General features: G+C 44.8%; 1 protein-coding gene across 9 annotated transcripts in view; it reads right to left on the bottom strand.

The window, feature by feature from the left end:
• Window positions 1-460: 460 nt before the first annotated feature.
• Window positions 461-24,520, bottom strand: part of LOC109903459 (triple functional domain protein) — a 130,194-nt gene continuing 106,134 nt past the window's right edge. For all 9 annotated transcript variants that reach the window (XM_031788802.1, XM_031788797.1, XM_031788798.1 and 6 more), the window contains 23 exons: window positions 22,933-23,126; window positions 22,614-22,784; window positions 18,457-18,552; window positions 18,202-18,350; window positions 16,167-16,233; window positions 15,942-16,045; window positions 15,752-15,821; window positions 14,279-14,461; window positions 13,935-13,985; window positions 13,732-13,809; window positions 13,377-13,565; window positions 13,027-13,207; window positions 12,585-12,911; window positions 11,873-12,462; window positions 9,744-9,991; window positions 9,436-9,571; window positions 9,141-9,168; window positions 8,709-8,871; window positions 4,421-4,542; window positions 4,203-4,281; window positions 3,903-4,103; window positions 3,674-3,812; window positions 461-3,421 (listed from right to left, as the gene is read on the bottom strand). In XM_031788802.1, the coding sequence (XP_031644662.1) occupies window positions 2,855-3,421; window positions 3,674-3,812; window positions 3,903-4,103; window positions 4,203-4,281; window positions 4,421-4,542; window positions 8,709-8,871; window positions 9,141-9,168; window positions 9,436-9,571; window positions 9,744-9,991; window positions 11,873-12,462; window positions 12,585-12,911; window positions 13,027-13,207; window positions 13,377-13,565; window positions 13,732-13,809; window positions 13,935-13,985; window positions 14,279-14,461; window positions 15,752-15,821; window positions 15,942-16,045; window positions 16,167-16,233; window positions 18,202-18,350; window positions 18,457-18,552; window positions 22,614-22,784; window positions 22,933-23,126 (4,133 nt within the window). In that variant the 3' untranslated portion in view covers window positions 461-2,854. The remainder of the gene's footprint in view (window positions 3,422-3,673; window positions 3,813-3,902; window positions 4,104-4,202; window positions 4,282-4,420; window positions 4,543-8,708; window positions 8,872-9,140; window positions 9,169-9,435; window positions 9,572-9,743; window positions 9,992-11,872; window positions 12,463-12,584; window positions 12,912-13,026; window positions 13,208-13,376; window positions 13,566-13,731; window positions 13,810-13,934; window positions 13,986-14,278; window positions 14,462-15,751; window positions 15,822-15,941; window positions 16,046-16,166; window positions 16,234-18,201; window positions 18,351-18,456; window positions 18,553-22,613; window positions 22,785-22,932; window positions 23,127-24,520) is intronic.

Here is a 24,520-nt window from a genome sequence, read left to right as displayed (position 1 = left end):
AATTGCATTTACCACAGGTGGACTCCAATCAAGTTGTAGAAACAGGATGCATCGGAACTCAATTTCAAGTCGTATAGCAAAGGGTCTGAATACTTACGGAAATGAGGTATTTCTGTTTTAAATTTTAATACATTTGCAAACATTTCTAAAAACGTGTTTTTGCTTTGTCATTATGGGGTATTGAGTGTAGATTGATTTTGATTTAATCTATTTTAGAATAAGGCTGTAACGTAACAAAATGTGGAAAAGGTCAAAGTGTGCGAATACTTTCCGAATGCACTGCATGGTACTTACCATTTGTATACTGTGCTTGTTTTGTGTTAGTTTTACACTTCTAATTAAATCTACCAAAGATATCTCTGGCCTGGTTCTTGGAAGATGTAGTGTTTAAGAGTACATGCTACTGTACTAAAAAAGTGCTCAATGGTAGCAATACTTTAGTGAGGACAGCACAAGGAGGTATGTTCCATGTTTAATTTCAAAATAATTGATGGCAAAAAAATAATGAAAATATTGACATACATATCACAAACATTCATGGTCTCTGTACAAAGAAATATACATGCAAAAGTAAATAAACAAATCATGTGAAATAAAACATTTTAAAATCATAATACATATGTATAAAATAGAAAAGAACCAGGAAACAAATACCTCCAATCCACATTCTCATGTTTCAACCTTTGTACAACTTCACAAAAATGGAGTAATAAATAAATGAAAGGACATTCATTGTGTGGAACTGTACAGGTGATCTGACAATGGGCCTCTCTCTCTTTCCCTTCACCTCTCCCACAGCATCCCTCTCTCTCATCTAGAAAGAAATAAGCCAGTTTTGCATGTTCCTAACAGATAAATCAATATACTTCCCTAACAGCAGGGACTGGACACTGGGCCTCTTCTGAGAGACTGGTAGAAAAGAAACTAATCAAAAATCAACTACATCGATTTAGCCATAAGTGTAATGTAGAGTGCGACACCAGAAGATTAGGTTACCTAGGAAGTGATAACCATAGAACTATAATGTCTTATGGAGACATTCAAAATGGCCACCAGTCCAACCATTATGGCTTCATTGACCTGAATTGGGAGGGCTGTTCTACTCATTCTAATTCTATGGTGATAAGTTAACACCCCAATAGGGTTATAGGTCAAATAAAGAGGACTACCATCAGTGGAGCTTGCAGTACCAAGTACATGTTTTTATCTCCATTTATTACATGTACAACAGATGTCTTCATAAATAGTTGCATAAAATGGTGAAACCGCAACAATGCACATGATAAGAATGGGGGAAACATAACATCCAGTGAGTGCGTTTATAGTATTCTGTCTTCCTCCTCCTCCTCATTCACATTCCATCTGATTGGCTATATCTGCTGCCACTCAGGCTCGGTCGCTCAATTGGCAATCCACTACATTTCATTTGCAGGATTTTTTAGTCTCGCCTCCAAGAACATCCTCAAAAGCAGGCGGCCAGTTTGAAACGGGAGGGACAGAAGGCAGTTAGAGTCTATTTACAAAGTAAGGCTTAAACATCTTAAATCTGCGCAACACAATTTTTGTTTAAGTAAAAGCAAAAACAAATAATATTCTGTTTTGAAGACAATGCAGCAGTCAGCAGAATCTCTATAGTTACTTGCAACATGGTCGTCGTCATGGTTTTTTAGATTAAGTATGTAAGCGCAGCAATCGAAAACCTCTGATTGGACATAAAACTGTCTCAATAAAGTGGAGGAGCTCAGTCATTGGATGAGTCCTCTCCAGGCTCTAAAGTAGCGTAGCGACTTTCCACTGCCGAGCATTTTCTTCAATCTTCTTGGTTTTTTTCAAATACATTTTTGAAAAGTTGTGGACAATGTTCTCTCTATACATTGGTTCTATAATAAAGGGGGTGTCCCAGCAGTCTTTGAGTCATATATTGTAAAAGCACAAAAACAAAACCTCTCTTTCTCCATCTCTGGCAACAAGAGGGAATGGATAGTTGCTATGTGTACTAACACCATCTTCCTTAGCAAATCTCCCCTGAAAGCTCAGTTTGTTTGTTCAGGGATAAAATCCTCTACACGATAAAGATCGATCAAGAGGCTTTCTGTTGATCGATTGACTCTCAGTAAGATAGAGGAAAAATAAGTTCATTTTGAGTGTAAACCAGCAAGCAGCAGTAGACTGGCGATGACATTATGTCACCCTTGTTTTGATTGGATGATAACTCAATGTGTGTTCTCTCGGGGAAAAGTGATTGGCTAAGGACCTCTACGCCTACAGGCATCAGGTTTTGATTGGTTGAAGGACCACAGGATGTTTTATTTTAAACCACAACATATCTGAAAGAGAATGAGATCAGCGAATTGCCTTTAATTTTCTTTGAGATGTCCAGTCCCAAATCAATCTCTAGACCCTACCCTTCTAGTCACTTAATGTAGATCTGAAAGATTGGATAGGTCTAAGCAATATGGTTATATCTATACCGTCTTCACCTTGTCCTCTGATATGATAGGTGGAAATAATATTACTCCCACCTATCCAATCCTCTAAGATCTACACAAGCAACTAGTGGGTGGGAAGCTAGGACCCCATTTGGGACTGGACCAGAGGAGGCTGGTGGGAAGAGCCATAGAATGACAGGCTCATTGTAATGTCTGAAATGGAATCAATGAAACACGAGTCAAACATGTTATTTCCATGTGTTTGATGTGTTTATTACCATTGAATTGATTCCATTCCAGGCATTACAATGATCCCGTCTTCCGAAAGCTCCTCCCACCAGCCTCCTCTGAATTGGACGTTCTCTCCTTCCAGCCAGGGTTAGGGTGGTTGGGAGTGGGAGGGGGCATCTCTCTCCAACCCTCGCTCAGGCCCGTGGCTGTAACCGGCTCTGTAGGAAGCTCTGTACCCCTCCGATGGGCTTGGTGTCTGTCTGGTGCTTCCTTCTGTCTATGAACAGCACCAGGCGAGATGTGTCCAGACACCCCCCCTCCACCCTACCCTGGCCGTCTGCTAACCCGGCCTGGCCCTGAACCCAGGACTCCTGCAGACACAGCCCAGCCGGAGGCCTCCTTGCAGGGTCAGCCCTCAGCAGCAGGCAGACGAACTCCCGGGCCCCCTGGGTGACGCCCTGGAAGTAGTGGTGGGGGAAGCTGAAGTCTAGCCGGCAGATGTTCAGACACGTCTCCTCCACGCTCTCGTCCAGGAAGGGAGATGCCCCGCTCAGGAGGACGTAGGTCACAACCCCAAGGCTCCAGAGGTCAGAGGTCAGGGCGGCGGGCTCCCCCACGACCAGCTCAGGGGAGGCGAACTCGGGGCTGCCCAGGAGAGGGTGGACGTAGTGGGCACTGTTGAGCTGGATGGCGTCCCCGAAGTCGGTCAGTTTGACCACGGGCTGGCCGGACGAGGTGTGGGACACCAACAGGTTCTCAGGCTGGAGGAAGAGAGGGAGAAAGAGGAGGAAGGAGAAGGGAGGTGGAGAGCGATATGGGGGAGGAGACAGAGTATAAATAAGAGATATAAAAAAGAGAGAAAGGGAAAGAGAGTGAGAGAAAAGAGAGAAGGGGAAAGAGAGTGAGAGAAAAGAGAGAAAGGGAAAGAGAGTGAGAGAAAAGAGAGGGGAGAGAGAATAAATAGGAGCTATAGAAGTGAGAGAGAGAGAGGAAGATGAGGACGACAACAGTACCTTTAAGTCCAGATGGGCTATCCTACAGTTGTGTAGGTAATGTAAAGCTTCTAGGATGTTCCGTAGGTAGCCGGCCACTTTCTCCTCAGTCAGATTCCCCCAGCTCACAATGTAGTCTAGGAGACGACCCTGATCAACCCTGCAGAGAGGTCGAGGCACGTACACGGGTCCAGGTTTAGATGGCGGCAGATTTGTGAGAATGTTAAATGTTACTTTGTGTGTAACTCACATCTCCATGACCAGTGCGTAGCTGCTGGGGGTTTCGTACGTGTCCAGCAGTGTGACCAGGTGTGTGTGTTGTAGTCGCTGTAGCAGGCTGAGCTCCTGGGTCACCTGGTCTCTTTTCATCAGCTTCTTATTGACCAGCTTGACCGCCACCGTGCATTTGGTCGACTTGTGTTCGCAACGCTTGACCACAGAGAACCGGCCTCTGTGGAGAGAGTAAGTACAGTAGGGTAAACACACACACACACACACACACACACACAGAGAGAGCTAGGAGTGATAAGAGGAGAGATGTGTAATGTACCTGCCCAGCTCTGCCACCTCAGTGTAGTGGGACTCAAAGTTGTCCTTCCAGCTCACCCTGACCCCATCACTGGACACAACTACACAGACAGGGGGAATAGTCAAATACAGGGAAAGAGGGAGAGGAGTTTGTGTGAAAATGAAATAGAAGCATGCGAGTGTGGGAGTACTGTGGGAATATGTTTGTGCAAATGTGTGTGTGTTTGTATGGTGTCTCACCTAGCACTCTGAGGCTGGCTGATGATGTCACAGAGCCCAGGTCGTTAGCGGCAACGCAGGTGTAAACACCGTCGTCCTCCGAAGACACGCCTACTATCCTCAGGGTCGCCTCACCAGTCTCACTGTCACACACACACACACACGTATTCATTTTAACAGCCAATAACCTTACTGTTTCACTGTCACATTACACATTTATTTGAATATGATAATACAACACCTTCAGAAAGTAGTCACACCCCTAGACCTTTTCCACATTTTGTTGTGTTACAGCCTGAATTTAAATTGAGGTTGTGTCACTATCCCGTAATAACGCATAATGTCAAAGTAGAATGATGTTTTTAGAACTTTTTACAAAGTAATAAAAAATCAAAAGCTGAAATGTCTTGAGTCAATAAGTACTCAACCCCTTTGTTATGGCAAACCTAAATAAGTTCAGGATTAAAACATTTACTAAACAGGTCACATAATACACTGCATGGACTCACTCTGTGTGCAATAATAATGTTTATGTCACACCCTGACCATAGTTTGCTTTGTATGTTTCTATGTTTTGTTTTGTCAGGGTGTGATCTGAGTGGGCATTCTATGTTGTGTGTCTAGTTTGTCTATTTCTATGGTTGGCCTGATATGGTTCTCAATCAGAGGCAGGTGTTAGTCATTGTCTCTGATTGGGAACCATATTTAGGTAGCCTGTTTTGTGTTGGGTTTTGTGGGTGTTTGTCTCCTGTGTCAGTGTTTGTACCACACAGGACTGTTTCAGTTTTTTCACGTTTCTTGTTTTGTAGTTTATTCATGTATAGTTTCATTATTAAAGAACCATGAATTATAACCACACTGCATTTTGGTCCCGCCTCTCCTTCCCAGGAAGAATCCCGTTACAGTTTAACATGATTTTTGAATCACTACCTCTTCTCTTAACCCCATGCATACAATTATCTGTAAGGTCAATATCAATATTGTGTAGAAACTATTTGAAAATACACTTCATGGCCAGTATGTGGATACATGCTCGTCGAACATGGAGTTGGTTCCCCCCGCTATAACAGCCTCCATTCTTCTGGGAATGCTTTCCACTAGATGTGCAGGCCAGTCAAATTCTTCCAAACCAATCTCAACGAATAATTTCTGTATGGACCTCGCTTTGTGCACAGGGGCATTGTCATGCTGAAACAGGAAAGGGCCTTCTCCAAACTGTTCACACGAAGTTGGAAGCACAGAATCATCTAGAATGTCATTGTATGCTTCCGGCCTAACCGGAACCATGAAAAACAGCCTCAGACCATTATTCTTCATCCACCAAACTTTACAGTTGGCACTATGCATTGGGGCAGGTAGCGTTCTCCTGGCATCCACCAAATCCAGGTTAGTCTGACGGACTGCCAGATGATGGTGAAGTGTGATTCATCACTCCAGAGAACGCATTTCCACTGCTCCAATGGCGCTGAGCTTTACACCACTCCAGCCGACGCTTGGCATTGCGCATGGTGATCTTAGGCTTGTGTGTGGCTGCTCGGCCATGGAAACCCATTTCATGAAGCTCCCAACGAACAGTTATTGTGCCGACGTTGCTTCCAGAGGCAGTTTGGAACTCGGTAGTGAGTGTTGCAACCAAGGACAGACGATTTTTACGGACCACACGCTTCTGCACTCGGCAGTCTCGTTCTGTGTGCTTGTGTGGCCTACCACTTCGTGGCTGAGCCGTTGTTGCTCCTAGACATTTCCACTTCACAATAACAGCACTTACAGTTGACCGGGACAGCTCTAGCAGGGCAGAAATTTGCTGAAGTGACTTGTTGGAAAGGTGGCATCCTATGACGGTGTTGTTCTCACCCTGGTGTTGTTCTCACGACCTTGGCTATTTGCATTTTGAAATGCTCCTAATTAACCATAAATGGTCAAAAGTGTCAGAGATTAGTGTCAGAGATTGAGTACAACCAAAAGGTTATATTTGGTTCAGTTGTGGTTTGACCAGTAAAAATAAAACCGTATCTATAAAGAGAGGACCATTTCGACCATTCAAGTTGCTTTAGCAACAGCAAACTTACTTCAAATGAGTAGGCACCACTCACCAGTAAGCCATCCATCCTCAACAGCGTAGAGGCCACCATTGCTGTTCTGCAGAATGAACGAGTCGTGCCTTCTACCTGGCCACCACATTCAGAAGCATTTTTTCACCTGAGCATTAAGAGTGGAAGCCTTCTCTGTTCACATAGTTGAACTCATTTTGGGATGGTGCTTTTATGGCGATGGGGGTGCCGTCTATTGATCCGTTGTTATTTGTGAACCCATTGATGGCAAAGAAACCCCTCTTGATTTCAATCTGTTGTGCGATGGTGTATGGAAAGTGTATGGTACACTTCACTTAGCTGATGATTGACTCCCAAACGGCTCATCGAGGGATGCGAGCTGCCGATCGGCAAGCTCCCGCTGAAATGTGCCCATTGCCAAAAACCAGAGGATGGATAGCACTTTGATGTGCACTGGAATGGCATGTTTCCCTTTCTAAAGTAGGTCTTAAATACTCCAAAAATCCTACACGATTGGTTTTATGAAATTATATCTGATGAGCCAATCTGTACTCTCTGCAACAACAAAAAAGATTCTGTAAATCTTCAAACAGAGTAAGATCAGACATTTCTCATTCGATTTCCCATTATCTCAGTCTTTTATAGTATTTCAACAATGGTTTCACTTTTAACACGCGCCTCTAATTGAACTAATTACTGGACTTTATGTGGATTATTATCATAACAAATGCACTGATGTGGTCAAATTATATATAGCATGTCAAGATCTGTTACATGAATTGCACAATAGAAATATAATTACGTTGAAAAATGATTGAATTATTACTCATAATTTCAACATATTTTCCTTATTCCACCACTTGACACTGTGCCTACGAATGTATGCACACTCTCAAGTAAACGATCATATTGATAAACCTCACACTTTGCGTTGAAATGATCCCATGCATCGTATACTGTATGCACAGATTTGTGTCTATGCGCGGTTGATAAATGAGGCCCCTGGTGTGCAAAGCACTGAAATAATACCCAGAAAGACAGCTGTAATCGCTGACAAAAGGTGCTTCTACAAAGTGTTGCTTTAGGGGATGTGAATACTTATGTAAATTTGCTGTAACAGCTGTAACAAATGTGGAATAAGTCAAGGGGTATGAAAACGTTCTGAAGGCACCGTATGCAACTTAGTCATTTTATCCAAAGTGACTTCCAGTACAGTGTGAATGTGATCCCAGGTATTTAACCCACAACAAGAAGAGACAAATGAATAGAGCTTACGGTTTCACTATCACACAGGTGTGTGTGTGTTTGTGTACCTGTAGCCGGTGCTGTGTGTGTGTGTATATGTGTGCTTTGTGTGTATGTGTCTCTCTCTCTCCCTCTCTGCATCTGTAGCCAATGCCGTGTATGTACAGTATGTGTTCCCCTGTGTGTGTGTGTACCTGTAGCCGAGTGTATGTACAGTATGTGTTCCCCTGTGTGTGTGTACCTGTAGCCGAGTGTATGTACAGTATGTGTTCCCCTGTGTGTGTGTACCTGTAGCCGAGTGTATGTACAGTATGTGTTCCCCTGTGTGTGTACCTGTAGCAGAGTGTATGTACAGTATGTGTTCCCCTGTGTGTGTGTACCTGTAGCCGAGTGTATGTACAGTATGTGTTCCCCTGTGTGTGTGTACCTGTAGCCAATGCCGTGTATGTACAGTATGTGTTCCCCTGTGTGTGTGTACCTGTAGCCAATGCCGTGTATGTACAGTATGTGTTCCCCTGTGTGTGTGTACCTGTAGCCAATGCCGTGTATGTACAGTATGTGTTCCCCTGTGTGTGTGTACCTGTAGCCGAGTGTATGTACAGTACGTGTTCCCCTGTGTGTGTGTACCTGTAGCCGAGTGTATGTACAGTACGTGTTCCCCTGTGTGTGTGTACCTGTAGCCGAGTGTATGTACAGTATGTGTTCCCCTGTGTGTGTGTACCTGTAGCCGAGTGTATGTACAGTATGTGTTCCCGTGTGTGTGTGTACCTGTAGCCGAGTGTATGTACAGTATGTGTTCCCCTGTGTGTGTGTACCTGTAGCCGAGTGTATGTACAGTATGTGTTCCCCTGTGTGTGTGTACCTGTAGCCGAGTGTATGTACAGTATGTGTTCCCCTGTGTGTGTGTACCTGTAGCCGAGTGTATGTACAGTATGTGTTCCCCTGTGTGTGTGTACCTGTAGCCGAGTGTATGTACAGTACGTGTGCCTCTGTGTATGTGTCTCTCTCCCCACCTGTAGGCGATGCTGTGGTGTCCGTTGTTGTTCAGGATGGTCTGGTCAGGTCCCCTCCAGGTGACAGTAGCTTTGGGTCGGCCACACACCTTACACCTCAGAGTCACACTCTCCCCGTTGTCACACGTCACTTCACCCAGGGGGACCAGGAACTCCGGTGAGACTAAAGGGTCAAATGACATCATCACTGAGCAGCTGAGAGGGCTAGGGAATGTGTCATAGTGAGAGCATATCATGTATTTACATCATTTTCTGCTCAGCATCTGTAGATTGTAAGTGGTGATTTTTCCTCGTTCTTTGATTATTATTTGGTACAGTTCAATTAACTTTATTGTTCCTAAGTGTCTTGGACACAGTCAATACACTGCTGAATATCTGTATATCCATTCTGCTGTATTGAGACTAGACATTAACAGACAATAGAGGACTTACCATCATAGATGTAGTTGGGGTTTAGAAGCTGAAAAAACAAGACAGAAAACAGGATGTCAGATGTCAAAGAAGAACACTTTGCGTAGATCTGAAATGATTGGAGGGGGAGGGGGCATTGTTGGTTCACTAGCAATGTAGTAACATTGGCACCACTTAGCTCTCTGATAGGTGTAAGCAATATGGTGAAATTCCACTTAGCCTAGCCGACCCTCTCACTTCCACACACGCACCTAGGCATTACGGGTAGGGACTAGTGGTCAATAATGATTGGACAAAAGGATTGATAATAACTTACCTTTACAGAAACCTTATTGGATAGCCCATCTCTAGACTTCCTGTAACCGTTTTCCAGCTTGCCCTCTTTCTTTCCCTCCTCTTTCCTCTCAGACTTCTTGCGGATGCGCAGGGTGGTGTGCCAGGATGAGGACTTCCTGTTTACACAAATAGGGTCTGTTGAAAGGTATATGATATACAGTATGATATAACACTAATCAATTACATATCTCATTATATCACACAATCCGTAGATTTAGGCTAACAATATCTTGTGGTGTCACACTAAAATCTTTCCCCGTATACTGTACATTTGCCATAGTCTCTTACTTGATGGTTCCGTCTGGGCAGTCGGGGATGATGGCGGAGGTGTGTCCAAGAACGAAACCGGGGATCCAGCCCTCGGCAGCAGGGCCCTGTTCGGTAGCGGCCCGGAACACCAGGAACATGTTCTGTTGGTTAGAGGCCAGGATCTGGACCACCTCTCCCTGGGACACACTGATCTCATCTTCCTTCAGGGCCACGTAGTCCTGGGTCACCAACATGGTCGACATACTACTGCTGCTGCTGCTTTCACTCTGTGGAGATGGGGGAATTATGGAAGGTTTGTAAGTATATTGAATAACTTCCAAGAAAATCCCTCCCACACACAAGTCAGTCCTCCACAATTCCATGCACCTCATTAGTAACAGGACAAACACACTGATTCGATCCTGACATCCCAAAAAACACACGGGCAAATCCATGGTAACAGAGTGATGCTGAAAAATGAGAGAAAAAACGTTGCATCTGCACTGTTCTTCAAGTTAATGTGTTTTGTAAAAATGTCATTGGAAATAGTTCAAAGTAGTCCTCTTGCATAGAGTTGTATGGTTTGTTTAGCTTTGCAATCATTGGTTTTGGTTTGACATACATTTTAAAGGGAAAAATCTCAGCATCACTCTTACCATGGCATTGCCCACACACAAACACACCTCACACACTCCGCTGTTTAGGTAGAGGAAAGAGGAAAAAGAGAGGTACTATTTGATTAAAGCACTTTCTACAATCAATCGTTCAGTCATGTGAGTGTTGTTGTTAACTATCCATTTTCTAGTTTCACACACTGCTTCCAGAAAGGTTCATACACCTCCATGAGAGACAAAGAAAGAGAGTCGGGAAAAGGGATTGGCACCACATTCTTCAGAGAACAAGTTAATCAGGTAGAGTGAAGAGGAAGGGAGGTACACACTCAGGTGTTAAAGGACGGATGACTTTCAGTTTCAGTCGTCTTTGCTCTTTCGCTCCGACGAGAAGAGTTAGAGAGAAGTAATCAAGCTGACAGAAGCTTTGTCAAGAGTTAAAAATAGCAGAAATGAGAGTCGTTGTTAAAGCTTGAAGCTTTATAAAAGCCTCGTTAGCAAAAACAATTGTAGAAAGTCTTCAGGGTAATTAAGTTGAGTTGTTAGACATACATGCGGTTCGTAGTAGTAGTGTACCACTAGTAGCAGAGTACTAGTATAGTACTACTAGTAGTAGTAGTAGAGTCAACTATTAGCAGGGTAGTAGTAGTAGTAGTGTACCACTAGTAGCAGAGTACTAGTATAGTACTACTACTAGTAGTAGTAGTAGTAGAGTCAACTATTAGCAGGGTAGTAGTAGTATTAGAGTACTACTAATAGTATAGTAGTATTAGTATTAGTAGTAGTGTACTACTAATAGTGTAGTAGTAGTAGTAGTAAAGTACCACTAATAGTGTAGTAGTAGTAGCGGCAGAGTACTACTAATAGTATAATAGTAGTAGTAAAGTACTACTAATAGTGTAGTAGTAGTAGTAGTAAAGTACTACTAATAGTGTAGTAGTAAAGTACTACTAATAGTGTTGTAGTAGTAGTAGTAGTAGTAGTAGTAGTAGTAGTAGTAGTAGTAAAGTACCACTAATAGTGTAGTAGTAGTAGCGGTAGAGTACTACTAATAGTATAATAGTAGTAGTAAAGTACTACTAATAGTGTAGTAGTAGTAGTAGTAAAGTACTACTAATAGTGTTGTAGTAGTAGTAGTAGTAAAGTACCACTAATAGTGTAGTAGTAGTAGCGGTAGAGTACTACTAATAGTATAATAGTAGTAGTAAAGTACTACTAATAGTGTAGTAGCAGTAGCGGTAGAGTACTACTTGAAGTGCAGTTAAAGCTTGGTTAGAGCTGTGCGTTGAAGAATAGTCTAATAGGCTTGTCGATTCTTTGGAGACATACAAGAAGTGCGCAGGAGTACAACAATTAGTAGTAGTTGTTGTAGTAGTGAAGTACTACTAGTTGTAAAATAGTAGTAGAACATGTTGTAGCAGAACCAGCTCCAGTGGGATGCAGCAGGTCACAGGAAGACAGGACAGGACACGTCTCCCGTGGGTGCTGGGTTAGTCAACCAGGAGCATTAGCAGAACTAGGCCGCCCTGAAGCCTGGGCAGCGGGTACATCTCTTACCCCATTGCTCTGGGTGGACTGGATGGACTGCTCACTGGTCGATGAGCACGTACTCATGCGGTCCGCCTCCTTGCTGTGGGTGGAGTGTCTGTGGGACCCAGTCCCTGACTGAGATGAGATCTGGCCCGTGTTTTGGTTCTGCCTCCCCAGGGTATCCACTGCCTCCCCTGGGAAGGTGAAGGAGCCAGGCCGGCTGGCTGGAGAACCAGGCATGGAGCTCCAGAAGGAACCAGAGCCAGACTTCAGGCCAGGGCTGGGAGGGGGAGGGGGGAGCGCATCCTTCCCGAAGGCTGGGGTGGCCATGGGGGAGGCCATGGGAGAGATGGTGCCCGGTCGAGGCTTGGTTGGGGTGGAGAGAGCCACAGGTACAGGGAGGGGGGCCACACTGGCCCGGGGGATAGGGGAGACAGAATGGGGCTGGTCGTTTGAGGCCAAGATGGGGCGCTTGCCCTGGGGGCTTCCCCCCTGGACCCTCACCCCATGTTGGGCCTCCTTGGTCTCCCTCACCCCCCCTGCTGGAGCCAGGTCCTGCGGGTCCACTTGGACAGAGGGAGGGAGCGAGGGAGGAGGGGGGAGACGAGGGGAGGAACCTGAATCAGAAGTGAGCAACACTGAGTAGAGGGAGGGAAATGTCTTAACCAAGAAATTTCAACACACACACACACACAGACACACACACTCCCTCGGTAATACTGGGAGAGCCTCAGCCTACCTGACATCTTGTTGGGGCCATCTGAGTCTGTGGCCCCAGGGTTGTGTGGGTGTCGTAAGGGCTGGGGCAGGCGGGAGGGTTGGGGGATCCTGGAGGGCCTCCTGGATGAGCCAGCTCCACCCTGGGGAGCACCTCCAACAAGGGGACTACCAACAACGAGGGGCCCACTTCCACCAAGCGGCCCAGATAGATGCACACCCTGTAGAGCTCCAACAGGGGCCAAACTGGGCATGACGCTCCCCACTGACGGAGCTAAGCCGCTGGGTAGACATGGTCCGTCGCTAGCCCCTACATGGTTCCTCTGGTACTCTGTAGGGGAGGTCAGAGCTGGAGAGGGTGAGAGAGAGAGATTTAAAAAAATATATGAACCTTATTTTGGTAACATCACAACATTCCAAAATCGTGTACTGTTGAAAAAGCTCAGCTAAAAGTGTGTGTGTACCATTGAGGAAGTTGCGTTGGCTCTCCAGTATCTGGCTGATCTGAAGGGTCCAGACCTGCCGGACACCCAGGTGGGAGGAGTGGAGGACAAAGGACTCTATGCTGCTATTGGTCACCCGAGACGTCAACACAAACTTACAGGGGTCACCGTCCACACTGTCCTCCAACCCGAGACAACTGACCTGGAGGGAGGGGGAGAGAAAGTTTCACCTTTATTAAAAAATTAACGAGTGAATGAAAACAGAGCTTCCAAACTTACATTGTCTTTTGATGCATTCAAAATTCATTTTGAGTTGTCTTGGTGTTTAGGAAGTTTATACACATTTCCATCATACGATGTAGAGACGATACCTTGATGCTCTTCTTATATAGGAAGCCAGGCATGGAGAAACCTCTCTTCTTGTCCAGCGGTTCACTGAAGATGACGACCTGTTCGAAGAGGAAGACCCTTCTCTCCCTCATCCTTCCTACTCCCTCCTCGGGGTCTGATACCATGAAGGTATCCTGAAGCAGCAGACGACCTTGGGCCACAATCTTACCCTAAAGGGGGAGGAAAACGTTGAAAGAGACGAATAAAGGAAGAGGTAAGAAGGCAGATCCAGGAAGGAGGAAAGAAAATCAGACGAGTTGATCAATTAGTTCGGTCTGACAATCAATTGATCCGTTTTTAAATGTAAATATCTATTTTCTGTCAGGGTTGTCTTACGTCAAATCCTTGGAGCCGCCCCACGTTCATCATATCGTTGCATCTCTTTGGTACGATGCACATGATCTCCACTCCTTTCTGAAGGGAACACACACATTGAATGGGTCAAAACAAACACAGTTAAGGAAATACAATATAGTCTAAAAAATATAGATTTTTTCAAATGAAAACATTAGAGAAAAGTCCGTTCCTCTCCTCCTCACCTCCAACTCAACTGAATCCAACCCTGCCTTTTTAGAGAATTTGAGGAAGTCCTACAAACAAAACGAGACAAAGTTAATTGGATATTACAAAACTGTGACTTGTGCGAAACATAATGATTACCCAATGATAAGACAACATGTTAGAGTAAGGTAGCAAACTGATTTGATACTGGCCCCCTGGTACAGCTAAGAAAATGAATGTTTTGCACCCCCTGCTGGACAATTAAGAACATGATTTGTACAGTGATTATTTCTGTCCTACACAGGATCACAAGACGACGATGAGAACACACAGAGACTCACCCCAACCCCAACCCACACCCCCACCCCCACCCACACCCTACCTTAAGCAGTAGTTGGTACTTCATGATTCTCTGGACGGGTTTGATGAGGAGGTCAGTGATCTGGAGACGGTGACCTAGACGTTGTTTCAGGTCTTCGAAGTAGGTGTCGATGTACTCTGATACGATGAGCTCTGACTTAGGCTTGTTCTGACAGTACACTACGTACATGTGGAGCCTCCGCTCCTGGAGACAGAACACATAAGGGTTAGGGTACAGTAGATATACTCGATTCAGACCCCTTGACTTTTTCCACATTGCTACATTAAAGCCTTGTTCTAAAATTGATTACAAGTTTCCCTCATCAATCTACACACAATACCCCATAATGACAAAGAAAAAACAGGTTTTTACATTTTTGGGGCAAAAAAAGTAGTAGTAGAGTTTCTCCCATTCTTCTCTGCAGATCCTCTCAAGCTTTGTTAGGTTGGATGGGGAGTGTCGCTGTACAGCTATTTTCAGGCCTCTAGAGAGATGTTTGATAGTTTAAGTCCTGGCTCTGTGCTGCCACCGCCATGCTTCACAGTAAAGATGGTGACAAGTTTCCTCTAGACGTGACTCTTGGCATTCAGCCCAAAGAGTTCCATATTGGTTTCATCAGACCAGAGAGTCTTGTTTCTCATGGTCTGAAAGTCTTTAGGTGCCTTTTGGCAAACTCCAAGCGGGCTGTCATGTGCCTTTACTGAAGAGTGGCTTCCGTCTGGCCACTCTACCATAAAGGCCTGATTGGTAGAGTGCTGCAGAGATGATTGTCCTTCTGGAAGATTCTCCCATCTCCAAAGAGGAACTCTGGAGCCCTGTCAGAGTGGCCATTGGGTTCTTGGTCACCTACCTGACCAAGGCCCTTCTCCCCGAGATGGTCAGTTTGGCCGGGCGGCCAGCTCTAGGAAGAGTCTTGGTGGTTCCAAAATTCTTCCATTTAAGAATGATGGAGGCCACTATATTCTTGGGGACCTTCAATGCTGCAGACATTTTTTGGTATACTTCCCCAGATCTGTGCCTCAACACAATCCTGTCTCGGAGCTCTACAGACAATTCCTTTGACCTCATGGCTTGGTTTTTGCTCTGACATGCTCTGTTAACTGTGGGATCTTATATAGACAAGTGTGTGTTTTTCCAAATCATGTCCAATCAATTGAATTTACCACAGGTGGACTCCAATCAAGTTGTAGAAACATCTCAAGGATGCTCAATGGAAACAGGATGCACCTGAGCTCAATGTCGAGTCTCATAGCAAAGGGTCTGAATACTTATGTAAATAATGCATTTCAGTTTATTTTTATTTTTAATACATTTGCAAAAATTTCAAAAAACCTGTTTTCTCTTTGTCATTATGGGGTATTGTGTGTAGATTGATGAGAACATGTTTTATTTGATACATTTTAACGTAACAATGTGGAAAAAGTCAAAGGGTCTGAATACTTTCCGATTGCACTGTATATACACACACTCACACAGCAACAGTCAGTCACTCACATGTTTGACGAACAGCGGCCCAAGTCGGTCAGGGTCTTCCAGACACTTCTCTAACTCTCCCATGAAGAAACTGCAGAGAGAAAGAGAGAGAGAGGGTTAGCAAAGCGTATCCATATGTAGTGTGTGTGTTTGTATGTGTGATTGTGTGTGTGTGTGTGTGTGTGTGTGTGTATGCCCGTGTGTGTCGTACTCTCTGTGCCAGTCGTAGATCTGGTGGATGTTTCCAAAGATGATCTTGTCTTTCCCCTTCATATCATCTGGTACCCCTTCCTCCTTCATCCGCGTCATATAGCCCTGAAACACACAGTCAGGGTTGCATAATCAAGCCATCACACACACACTCTAACATCAACTAACACGAGAGGAAGAGGAAGTGAGGTCAGAGGGAGGGAGGAAGTGATGCGTTTTGACTTACCCCCACCACCACGCCCAGGTCTCTGACGTAGTCCCTCTCAGTCTCCACCAGCTCCAACAACACATAACTACAGAGAGACAGAGACAGCGAGAGAGAGACAGCGAGAGAGAGAGAGACAGCGAGAGAGAGAGAGACAGCGAGAGAGAGAGAGACAGCCAGAGAGAGAGAGAGAGAGAGAGAGACAGAGAGAGAGAGAGAGAGAGAGACAGAGAGAGACAGCGAGAGAGAGAGACAGCGAGAGAGAGACAGCGAGAGAGAGAGAGAGAGGAAGCCCAATAGCCATCATCACTGTTACATCCTCAGATAGCATGAGCTCCTGAGTTGGGAAAATCGTGTGCAATACACCGACGCATGTCTTGTATTCAAGATCCTAAATGGCCTGACTCCCCCTCCACTCAGGATTTTTGTTAAACAGAAAACCCAAACATATGGCAGCAGATCCACAAGGTCTGCAATGAGAGGTGACTGTATAGTTCCCTTAAGGAAAAGCACCTTTAGTAAATCTGCTTTCTCTGTGAGAGCTTCTCATGTCTGGAATACACTGCCATCAGACACACATAACTGCAACACATATCACACTTTCACAAAATGCATGAAGACATGGCTAAAGGTCAATCAGATTTGTGAACATGGTCCCTAGCTGTGTGTTGCCGCTCTCCATGTTGTCTGTAGCTTGTGAGGTGTGGAAACACTTTGTTGCTTTTATGAATTTTGTCTTGCTGCTTTTTGTCCTATGTTGCTCTGTCTGTATGCTACGTCTTGCTTGTCCTATGTTGCTCTGTCTGTATGCTACGTCTTGCTTGTCCTATGTTGCTCTGTCTGTATGCTACGTCTTGCTTGTCCTATGTTGCTCTGTCTGTATGCTACGTCTTGCTTGTCCTATGTTGCTCTGTCTGTATGCTTCTCTGTCTGTATGCTACGTCTTGCTTGTCCTATGTTGCTCTGTCTGTATGCTACGTCTTGCTTGTCCTATGTTGCTCTGTCTATATGCTACGTCTTGCTTGTCCTATGTTGCTCTGTCTGTATGCTACGTCTTGCTTGTCCTATGTTGCTCTGTCTGTATGCTACGTCTTGCTTGTCCTATGTTGCTCTGTCTGTATGCTACGTCTTGCTTGTCCTATGTTGCTCTGTCTGTATGCTACGTCTTGCTTGTCCTATGTTGCTCTGTCTGTATGCTACGTCTTGCTTGTCCTATGTTGCTCTGTCTGTATGCTACGTCTTGCTTGTCCTATATTGCTCTGTCTGTATGCTATGTCTTGCTTGTCCTATGTTGCTCTGTCTGTATGCTACGTCTTGCTTGTCCTATATTGCTCTGTCTGTATGCTATGTCTTGCTTGTCCTATGTTGCTCTGTCTGTATGCTACGTCTTGCATGTCCTATGTTGCTTTGTCTGTATGCTACGTCTTGCTTGTCCTATGTTGCTCTGTCTGTATGCTACGTCTTGCTTGTCCTATGTTGCTATTGTCTATATTGTAATTGTTTTTAATAACCTGCCCAGGGACTGCGGTTGAAAATTAGCCGGCTGGCTAAAACCCGCACTTTTACTGAAACGTTGATTAATGTGCACTGTCCCTGTAAAAATAAAATAAACTCAACTCACTCAACAGAGAGAGACAAACACAGAGACAGAGAGAGACAGAGAGAGACAGAGAGAGAGAGAGAGACAGAGAGAGAGAGAGAGACAGAGAGAGAGAGAGAGACAGAGAGAGAGAGAGAGACAGAGAGAGAGAGAGAGAGACAGAGAGAGAGAAAGTAAGAAAACACAGCTGAAACGAGAGTGTTTCAAAGTATAAAAGGGAGTTCCAGTGTATGGTGTCCATAGTAGGACAGCTTCAGTCAAATCCTACTGAGATGGAGTTTGCCCTAATATGGACACTGTAACAGTGAGCGAGAGAGCGTGAGTGACAGAAAGTGAGAAATATTGCTAGTGTGCCACATTGGAAACAATTTGAATCGCTTTAAAGTGCTATCCCCTTGGTTGTACTCAGATAGTGCATCTTTTCCCCCCAAATGAATCTATCAATCCAGTACGTACTGTCGTCTCTTGAGGAAGCCAGTCTTGCGCTCCTCCATCTCATCGATGGGAGAGGAGGATGAAAGAAGGGAGTTGTCAGAGGGGTTGAAGGAGGGAGAGCTGCTATCCCTCTGTTCTACTGAGAGAGAGCTGGGCCGGTCCTCTAAAGCCTGGAGAGAGAGAAGAGGGAGAGAGGGACGGAGAAAGAAGAAGGTAGATTGTAAACCAGATGACGCCTCTGCGTGTGTGTGCGTGTGAGAGAGAGAGTGTCCTCACCATCTTGCTCTTGACCAGTTCCTCGATGGCGCTCACCAGCTCTGCTGCACTGGGTGTCTCAGAACTGGACGGACGGACGGACAGACGAGAGGAGCTCTGGACAGGGATGGGGGGTGGGGGGTTAGGAGAGAACTGTGTTACAACACGCCATTCAGCAGAGTCTTACTACCTGATCTGGCTAAAGGTTTCATTTCCTCCCATTCCTGTCATCTAGAAAACAATCAAGCAATCTTTGAAACAATTAACTGATGAATTAATACATAAATTAACTGATCCTATCAATTAACCAAGAAACCAAATCTGTCCAGAATAACATTATTGGTTCTTCCTAATTTAACCCTCTCTTGTAGAAAGCCCTCTTTTAAGGGAGAACATTAAAACATTTCATGTAGAGACACACTGCAAACACTGATCCAGGTGACTACTGAAAAAGAGACAATGAAAGAAAACAGTGTTTTTTTCTGAACAGATCCCAAAATATTCCTGAGGCATACATTGAATGGCAGGTAAAATGTTTCCAGCCAGCTATATGTTGGTGACGACTAAGTTGGATTATTGGTTTGTATAAGATGACGCCATCTCGCTTAGTCTACCTTACACAGCGTTACTGTTCATGTTGTATTTTGATCCTCTGCTCTTAATGAATGATCCAATGTTGATCAGAACAAGAAATCGGTTCTAATTTGAAGTTAAAATTAAGAAGTGTAAAGTGAATCTAAGACAAAAAAAAGAAGGAAAATACACTACATGACCAAAAGCATGTGGACACCTGCTCATCGAACATCTCATTCCAAAATCATGGGCATTAATATGGAGTTGGTCCCCCCCCATTGCTGCTATAACAGGCGGCTCCACTCTTCTGGGAAGGCTTTCCACTAGATGTTGGAATATTGCTGAGGGGACTTGTTTCCATTCAACCACAAGACCATTAGGGAGGTCGGGCACTGATGTTGGGCGATTAGGCCTGGCTCGCAGTCGGAGTTCCAATTCATCCCAAAGGTTGAGGTCAGGGCACTGTGCAGGCCAGTCAAGTTCTTCCACACTGATCTCGACAAACCATTTCTGTATGGACCTCACTTTGTGCACGGGGGCATTGTCATGCTGAAACAGGAAAGGGCCTTCCCCAAACTGTTGCCACAAAGCACAGAACCATCTAGAAGGTAATTGTATGATGTAGTGTTAAGATTTCCCTTCCCTGGAACTAAGGGGCCTAGCCCGAACTGTGAAAAACAGCCCAAGACCATTATTCTTCCTCCGCCAAACTTTACAGATGGCACTATGCATTGGGGCAGGTAGCATTCTCCTGGCATCCACCAAACCCAGATTCTTCCGTCAGACTGCCAGATGATGAAGCGTGATTCATCACTCCAGAGAACGCATTTCCACTGCTCCAGAGTCCAATGGCGGTGAGCTTTACACCATGGTGATCTTAGGCTTGTGTGTGGCTGCCCGGCCATGGAAAACCATTTCATGAAGCTTCCGGGTGCTTTGTAACACGGTAGTGAGTGTTGCAACCGAGGACAGGTGATGTTTACGTGCTTCAGCACTTGGCGGTCCCATTCTGTGAGCTTGTGTGACCTACCACTTTTTGGCTGAGCCGTTGTTGCTCCTAGACGTTTCCACTACATAATAACAGCACTTACAGTTGACTGGGGCAGCTCTAGCAGGGCAGAAATTTGACGAACTGACTTGTTGGAAAGGTGGCATCCTATGACGATGCCTCATTGAAAGTCACTTAGCTTTTCATTAAGGCCATTCTACTGCCAATGTTTGTCTATGGAGATTGCATAGCTGTATGCTCGATTTTATATACCTGCCAGCAACGGGAATGGCTGAAATAGCCGAATCCACTCATTTGAAGGGGTGTCCACATACTTTTGTATATAGTATAGTCTCCAATGAGTTTCCTAAGAGGTAAATCAATGGTATTGAAAAATAAGAGAAGATAAGAGGTTACAGGCGTGAAAGTGAAAAAGGGAGTCAGAAAAAAGAAACAACAAGAGGAAATAATAAATGAGGAGAATGGGATAGTTACATTTTCTGATGAATGTTCTGATGTGTAAAAATATATATATAGAGAGTGTATGAGATATCTATATAATAAAGACATTTTTAAAAGTGGATGATGAAATATGAACTGTTTAATAAAGAACATTTAGAAAACAGAAGGTGTATAATGACTGTATGAGACATTGAAGCAGTAAGGCGGTACAGTAGTGTATGAGAGTCTCTCACCCTTGCTGTGCTGTCTCCAGACTGTGCTGTGCCCCACTAAGGGTCTGTGTGTGGTGGGGTGTTGGGCTGTACCCTCTGGGCGCGCCAGGGCTTACAGTAGGTGCCAATTAATAACATGGTGCAATGAGGTTAACGCACACAGGGGAGGGGTGAGGACAGGTGAGGGGGGTGAGGGAGGAGGAGGGAGTTCTGAATCATCCTCATTTTAGCACGACTTTGTTCGTTTGTACGAGTGTTCCGAACGCAAGATGTTGCTCTTAGGCACAGATCTAGGATCAGCTTTCCCCAAATTCGATCCTGAAGCGAATAGTGTGAGAGAACGCAAAGTTGACCTTAGATCAGCGTCTAGAGATTTCTACCTGCTCTTGTTCTGCATGTGTCTCCGAGTTATTCTGAGGGTGCTATCACACAGCAAACGGACGAGTAACCAGGCAACGAGGCAAACAATACTTAAAATGCATAATCAAAACTTAGACTTGTTTGGTGAAAGACGTATATTGAAGGAACCGGGCAGGTGATGAAAAATGTAAAATTATCCAAACTAAAAAGAAAGATGAAGAGGGGGAGTAATTCTATAGTTGGATAAAGCACTGCAGAAACTAAGAGAGAGAGAGCAAGTTTAGGTGTAGAAGAGCGCCAGAGAGAGAGCGTAAGGTAGGCAGACTACAAGAGCTCTGGAGAGAGACGTTTGGAAGTGTCCTTTGCCTCAGAGAGAAAGATAATAGAAGACGGGAACAGACGTCAACATTCTACATCCGTTGTCATTCAACTGACTTTCATAAGAAGAACCGGAAGAAAAACAGCAACTAAGTCTACAGTACAGTTACTGAGAGGGGGAAAAGAGAGAGAGAACTCAAGTATTGAGGGAAGAGAAGAGGAGGGAGAGAGATGGAAGGATTGATTCAGGAGATGGAGAGGTATGGAAACTGAGACAAAGCAAAGACAGGACATAAATCAAGGTAATGCTACAGCATGGTAAACAGTGAACAGACAGCAAACCAACGATACAGTCGGAAACAAAACAAACAAAAAGAGAAACAAATTAGTGTCAGAGAAAAACGCTTCTGCGCCAAGGAAAGATGACCCCAGGACGGGAACAGTAACTGATGCATTTCATTGGATTTCTATTTGAATAGGAGCTTCAATGTTTCATAATGAATTGAAATCTAGGCCTGCATCCCCAAAGCGTCTCAGAGTAGGAGTGCTGATCTAGGATCAGATTTGCCTTTCATCATATTGAATGATCATAAATCAGCACTCGTACTATTCTAAGATGCTTTGTGAATACAGGCCCTGCTCAGCAGAAAGTGAATACAGGCCCTGTTCAGCAGGGAGTGAATACAGGCCCTGTTCAGCAAGAAGTGAATACAGGCCCTGCTCAGCAGGAAGTGAATACAGGCCGTGTTCAGCAGGAAGTGAATACAGGCCCTGCTCAGCAAGAAGTGAATACAGGCCCTGTTCAGCAGAAAGTGAATACAGGCCCTGTTCAGCAGGAAGTGAATACAGGCCCTGCTCAGCAGAAAGTGAATACAGGCCCTGTTCAGCAGGAAGTGAATACAGGCCCTGCTCAGCAGGAAGTGAGAAGAAAACTGACTAAAATGGATGTAATGTTTGTCTGTAGAATATAATCACAAAATAATTAAACTCACGGCTAAATCATAAGAGAGAGAAACTGTAACAGAAAGGATGAGTTCTCTGTGTGGGGGGGATCTTAGATTTACATGGGGTAGTTTAGGATTGTTTGTTTAGTGTTACACTTCCTGGTTACAGGCATATCTGTTACTTTATATGTGTGTACCAGTTAGCCTAGACTTTCTATCCTTTAGACCCCACCCCAATCTATCCCCACCCGTACACCCCTTCACCTTACCCTTAGGCTGGCTGTACCCCTATTCTCTACCTCCCCCCTCCCTTACCCTTACCTTGTCATCCTGTGTGTCAGGCTGCAGTAGGCTGTGCTGCTGGATGGCCATGGGGGGCGGTAGGGGTACAGAGTCAGGACCCTCCTCGCCTTCCTCCTCTCCACAGCTCTGCATCCCAGAGGACGAGGACTTGGACAGTGTCCCACTGGAGAGCCCCTCGTTACGCACCCTCTGTAGAGGAGAGAAAGAGAGCAGAGGTTAGAGAGATGGTGGGAGAGAAAGGTAGAGAGAGACAAAGAGAGAGAGAGACTCAGAGAGAATTTAGCTGGTGAATAGGCGTGTGTGTGACCATGTCTGTCTGTCACCACCATCCCCTCACCTCCTCCACAGTCTCATCCTGGGGTGTAGCGGCGCTGTCATCAGAGTCTTTCTGGGTGCTGCCCGTCATCTCACCACTCTTCCTCACCTCGCGGTTCTTCTTCTGTTTGTGCGCCAGCTTTTTGACATGCCCGTCTGCCTTGCCACTGCTCAGGCGCCGCACTGGGCTGGTCAGCCACTTACGCAGGGTGTTACCTGGGACAGGGGGATGGAGACTGTTAACACATACATGTAGGCACACACAACACACCTCCTTTTCAACCACTTTAAATTTAGAGCTGTTCGCTCAAACCCTTTGCAAAAAGGTAGTGGCTCTTAATCCGTGACCGGATCTTTTATTCATGAGGCTCCATATCGGTGAGCGTGCAAATTCTCACAGTAAATCGCAGGAATTTGGGACTTCACAAATGTTTTAATGCCGACACCCAATTAGATACATAACTGTAGTTAAATCGGAGTTTAATGCCAAAAATATTATATTTCCAATGCCACTAAGCAACCAAACAACAACCAAAACATCAATAGCCACTACAATGTCGAAACATGATTTTGTCATGAGTTCAGTAACATTAGCATGCTAGCGATGCTAGTAAGCGTAGGCTGCCTCCTAGCTAGCCAGCCTAGCAAACTCTAGTCCAATTGAAACCGATGCAACCCTGCTGGCTAACAGCTAGCTACATGACCAGTGTTGAAAGAGATCCCTCATGAGATTCAAGGCCTTAAAAGAGGATGTGCCATTATGGAAGCTCATTCCCGCCACAGTTATTTTTAATGTTAATACGGACACAAAAGCACTGAAAAGAGGGACAAAGAATGGTTGTTTAGACTGATTTGCATCATCTTAACTTGTGCACAACCACAGCTTCATGTAGCCTAGAGAAGCCTGTGTGTGCTGATCCCCTCTGACCAGGGGAAAATAAACAGTATAGTCATGTATTTATAGCCGAAACTATGTATTTATAACCTCAAATAGGCATATTTATTTGCGTTTCCATTTCACCTGGATTACAATTTCTCATTTACACTGAACAGAAATATAAACGCAACATGTAAAGTGCTGGTCCCATGTTTCATCAGCTGAAATAAACGATCCCAGAAATGTTCCATACACACAAAAAGCGTATTTATCAAAAATGTTGTGCACAAATTTGTTTACATCCCTATTAGTGACCATTTCTCATTTGCCAAGAGAATTCATCCACCTTACGGGTGTGGCATATCAAGAAGATTTAAACAGCTGGGGACAATAAAAGGCCACTCTAAAATGTGCAGTTTTGTTCCACAACACATTGCCACAAATGTCTCAAGTTTTGAGAGAGAGTACAATTGGCATGCTGACTGCAGGTATGTCCACCAGAGCTGTTGCCAGAGAATTGAATACTAATTTCTCTCCCATAAGCCTCCTCCAATGTTGTTTTAGAGAATTTGGCAGTACGTCCAACCGGCCTCACAACCACAGACCAAGTGTTACCATGCAAGCCAAGGACCTCCACGTCCGGCTTCTTCACCTGCGGGATTGTCTGAGACCAGCCACCCGGACAGCTGACGAAACTGTGGGTTTGCACAACTGAAGAATTTCTGCACAAACT

The sequence above is a fragment of the Oncorhynchus kisutch genome, linkage group LG14 (assembly GCF_002021735.2).
Source record: "Oncorhynchus kisutch isolate 150728-3 linkage group LG14, Okis_V2, whole genome shotgun sequence".
Classification (NCBI taxonomy): domain Eukaryota; kingdom Metazoa; phylum Chordata; class Actinopteri; order Salmoniformes; family Salmonidae; genus Oncorhynchus; species Oncorhynchus kisutch.
Note: the sequence above shows the minus strand (reverse complement) of the source record. Positions and strands in the feature narration are given on the sequence as shown.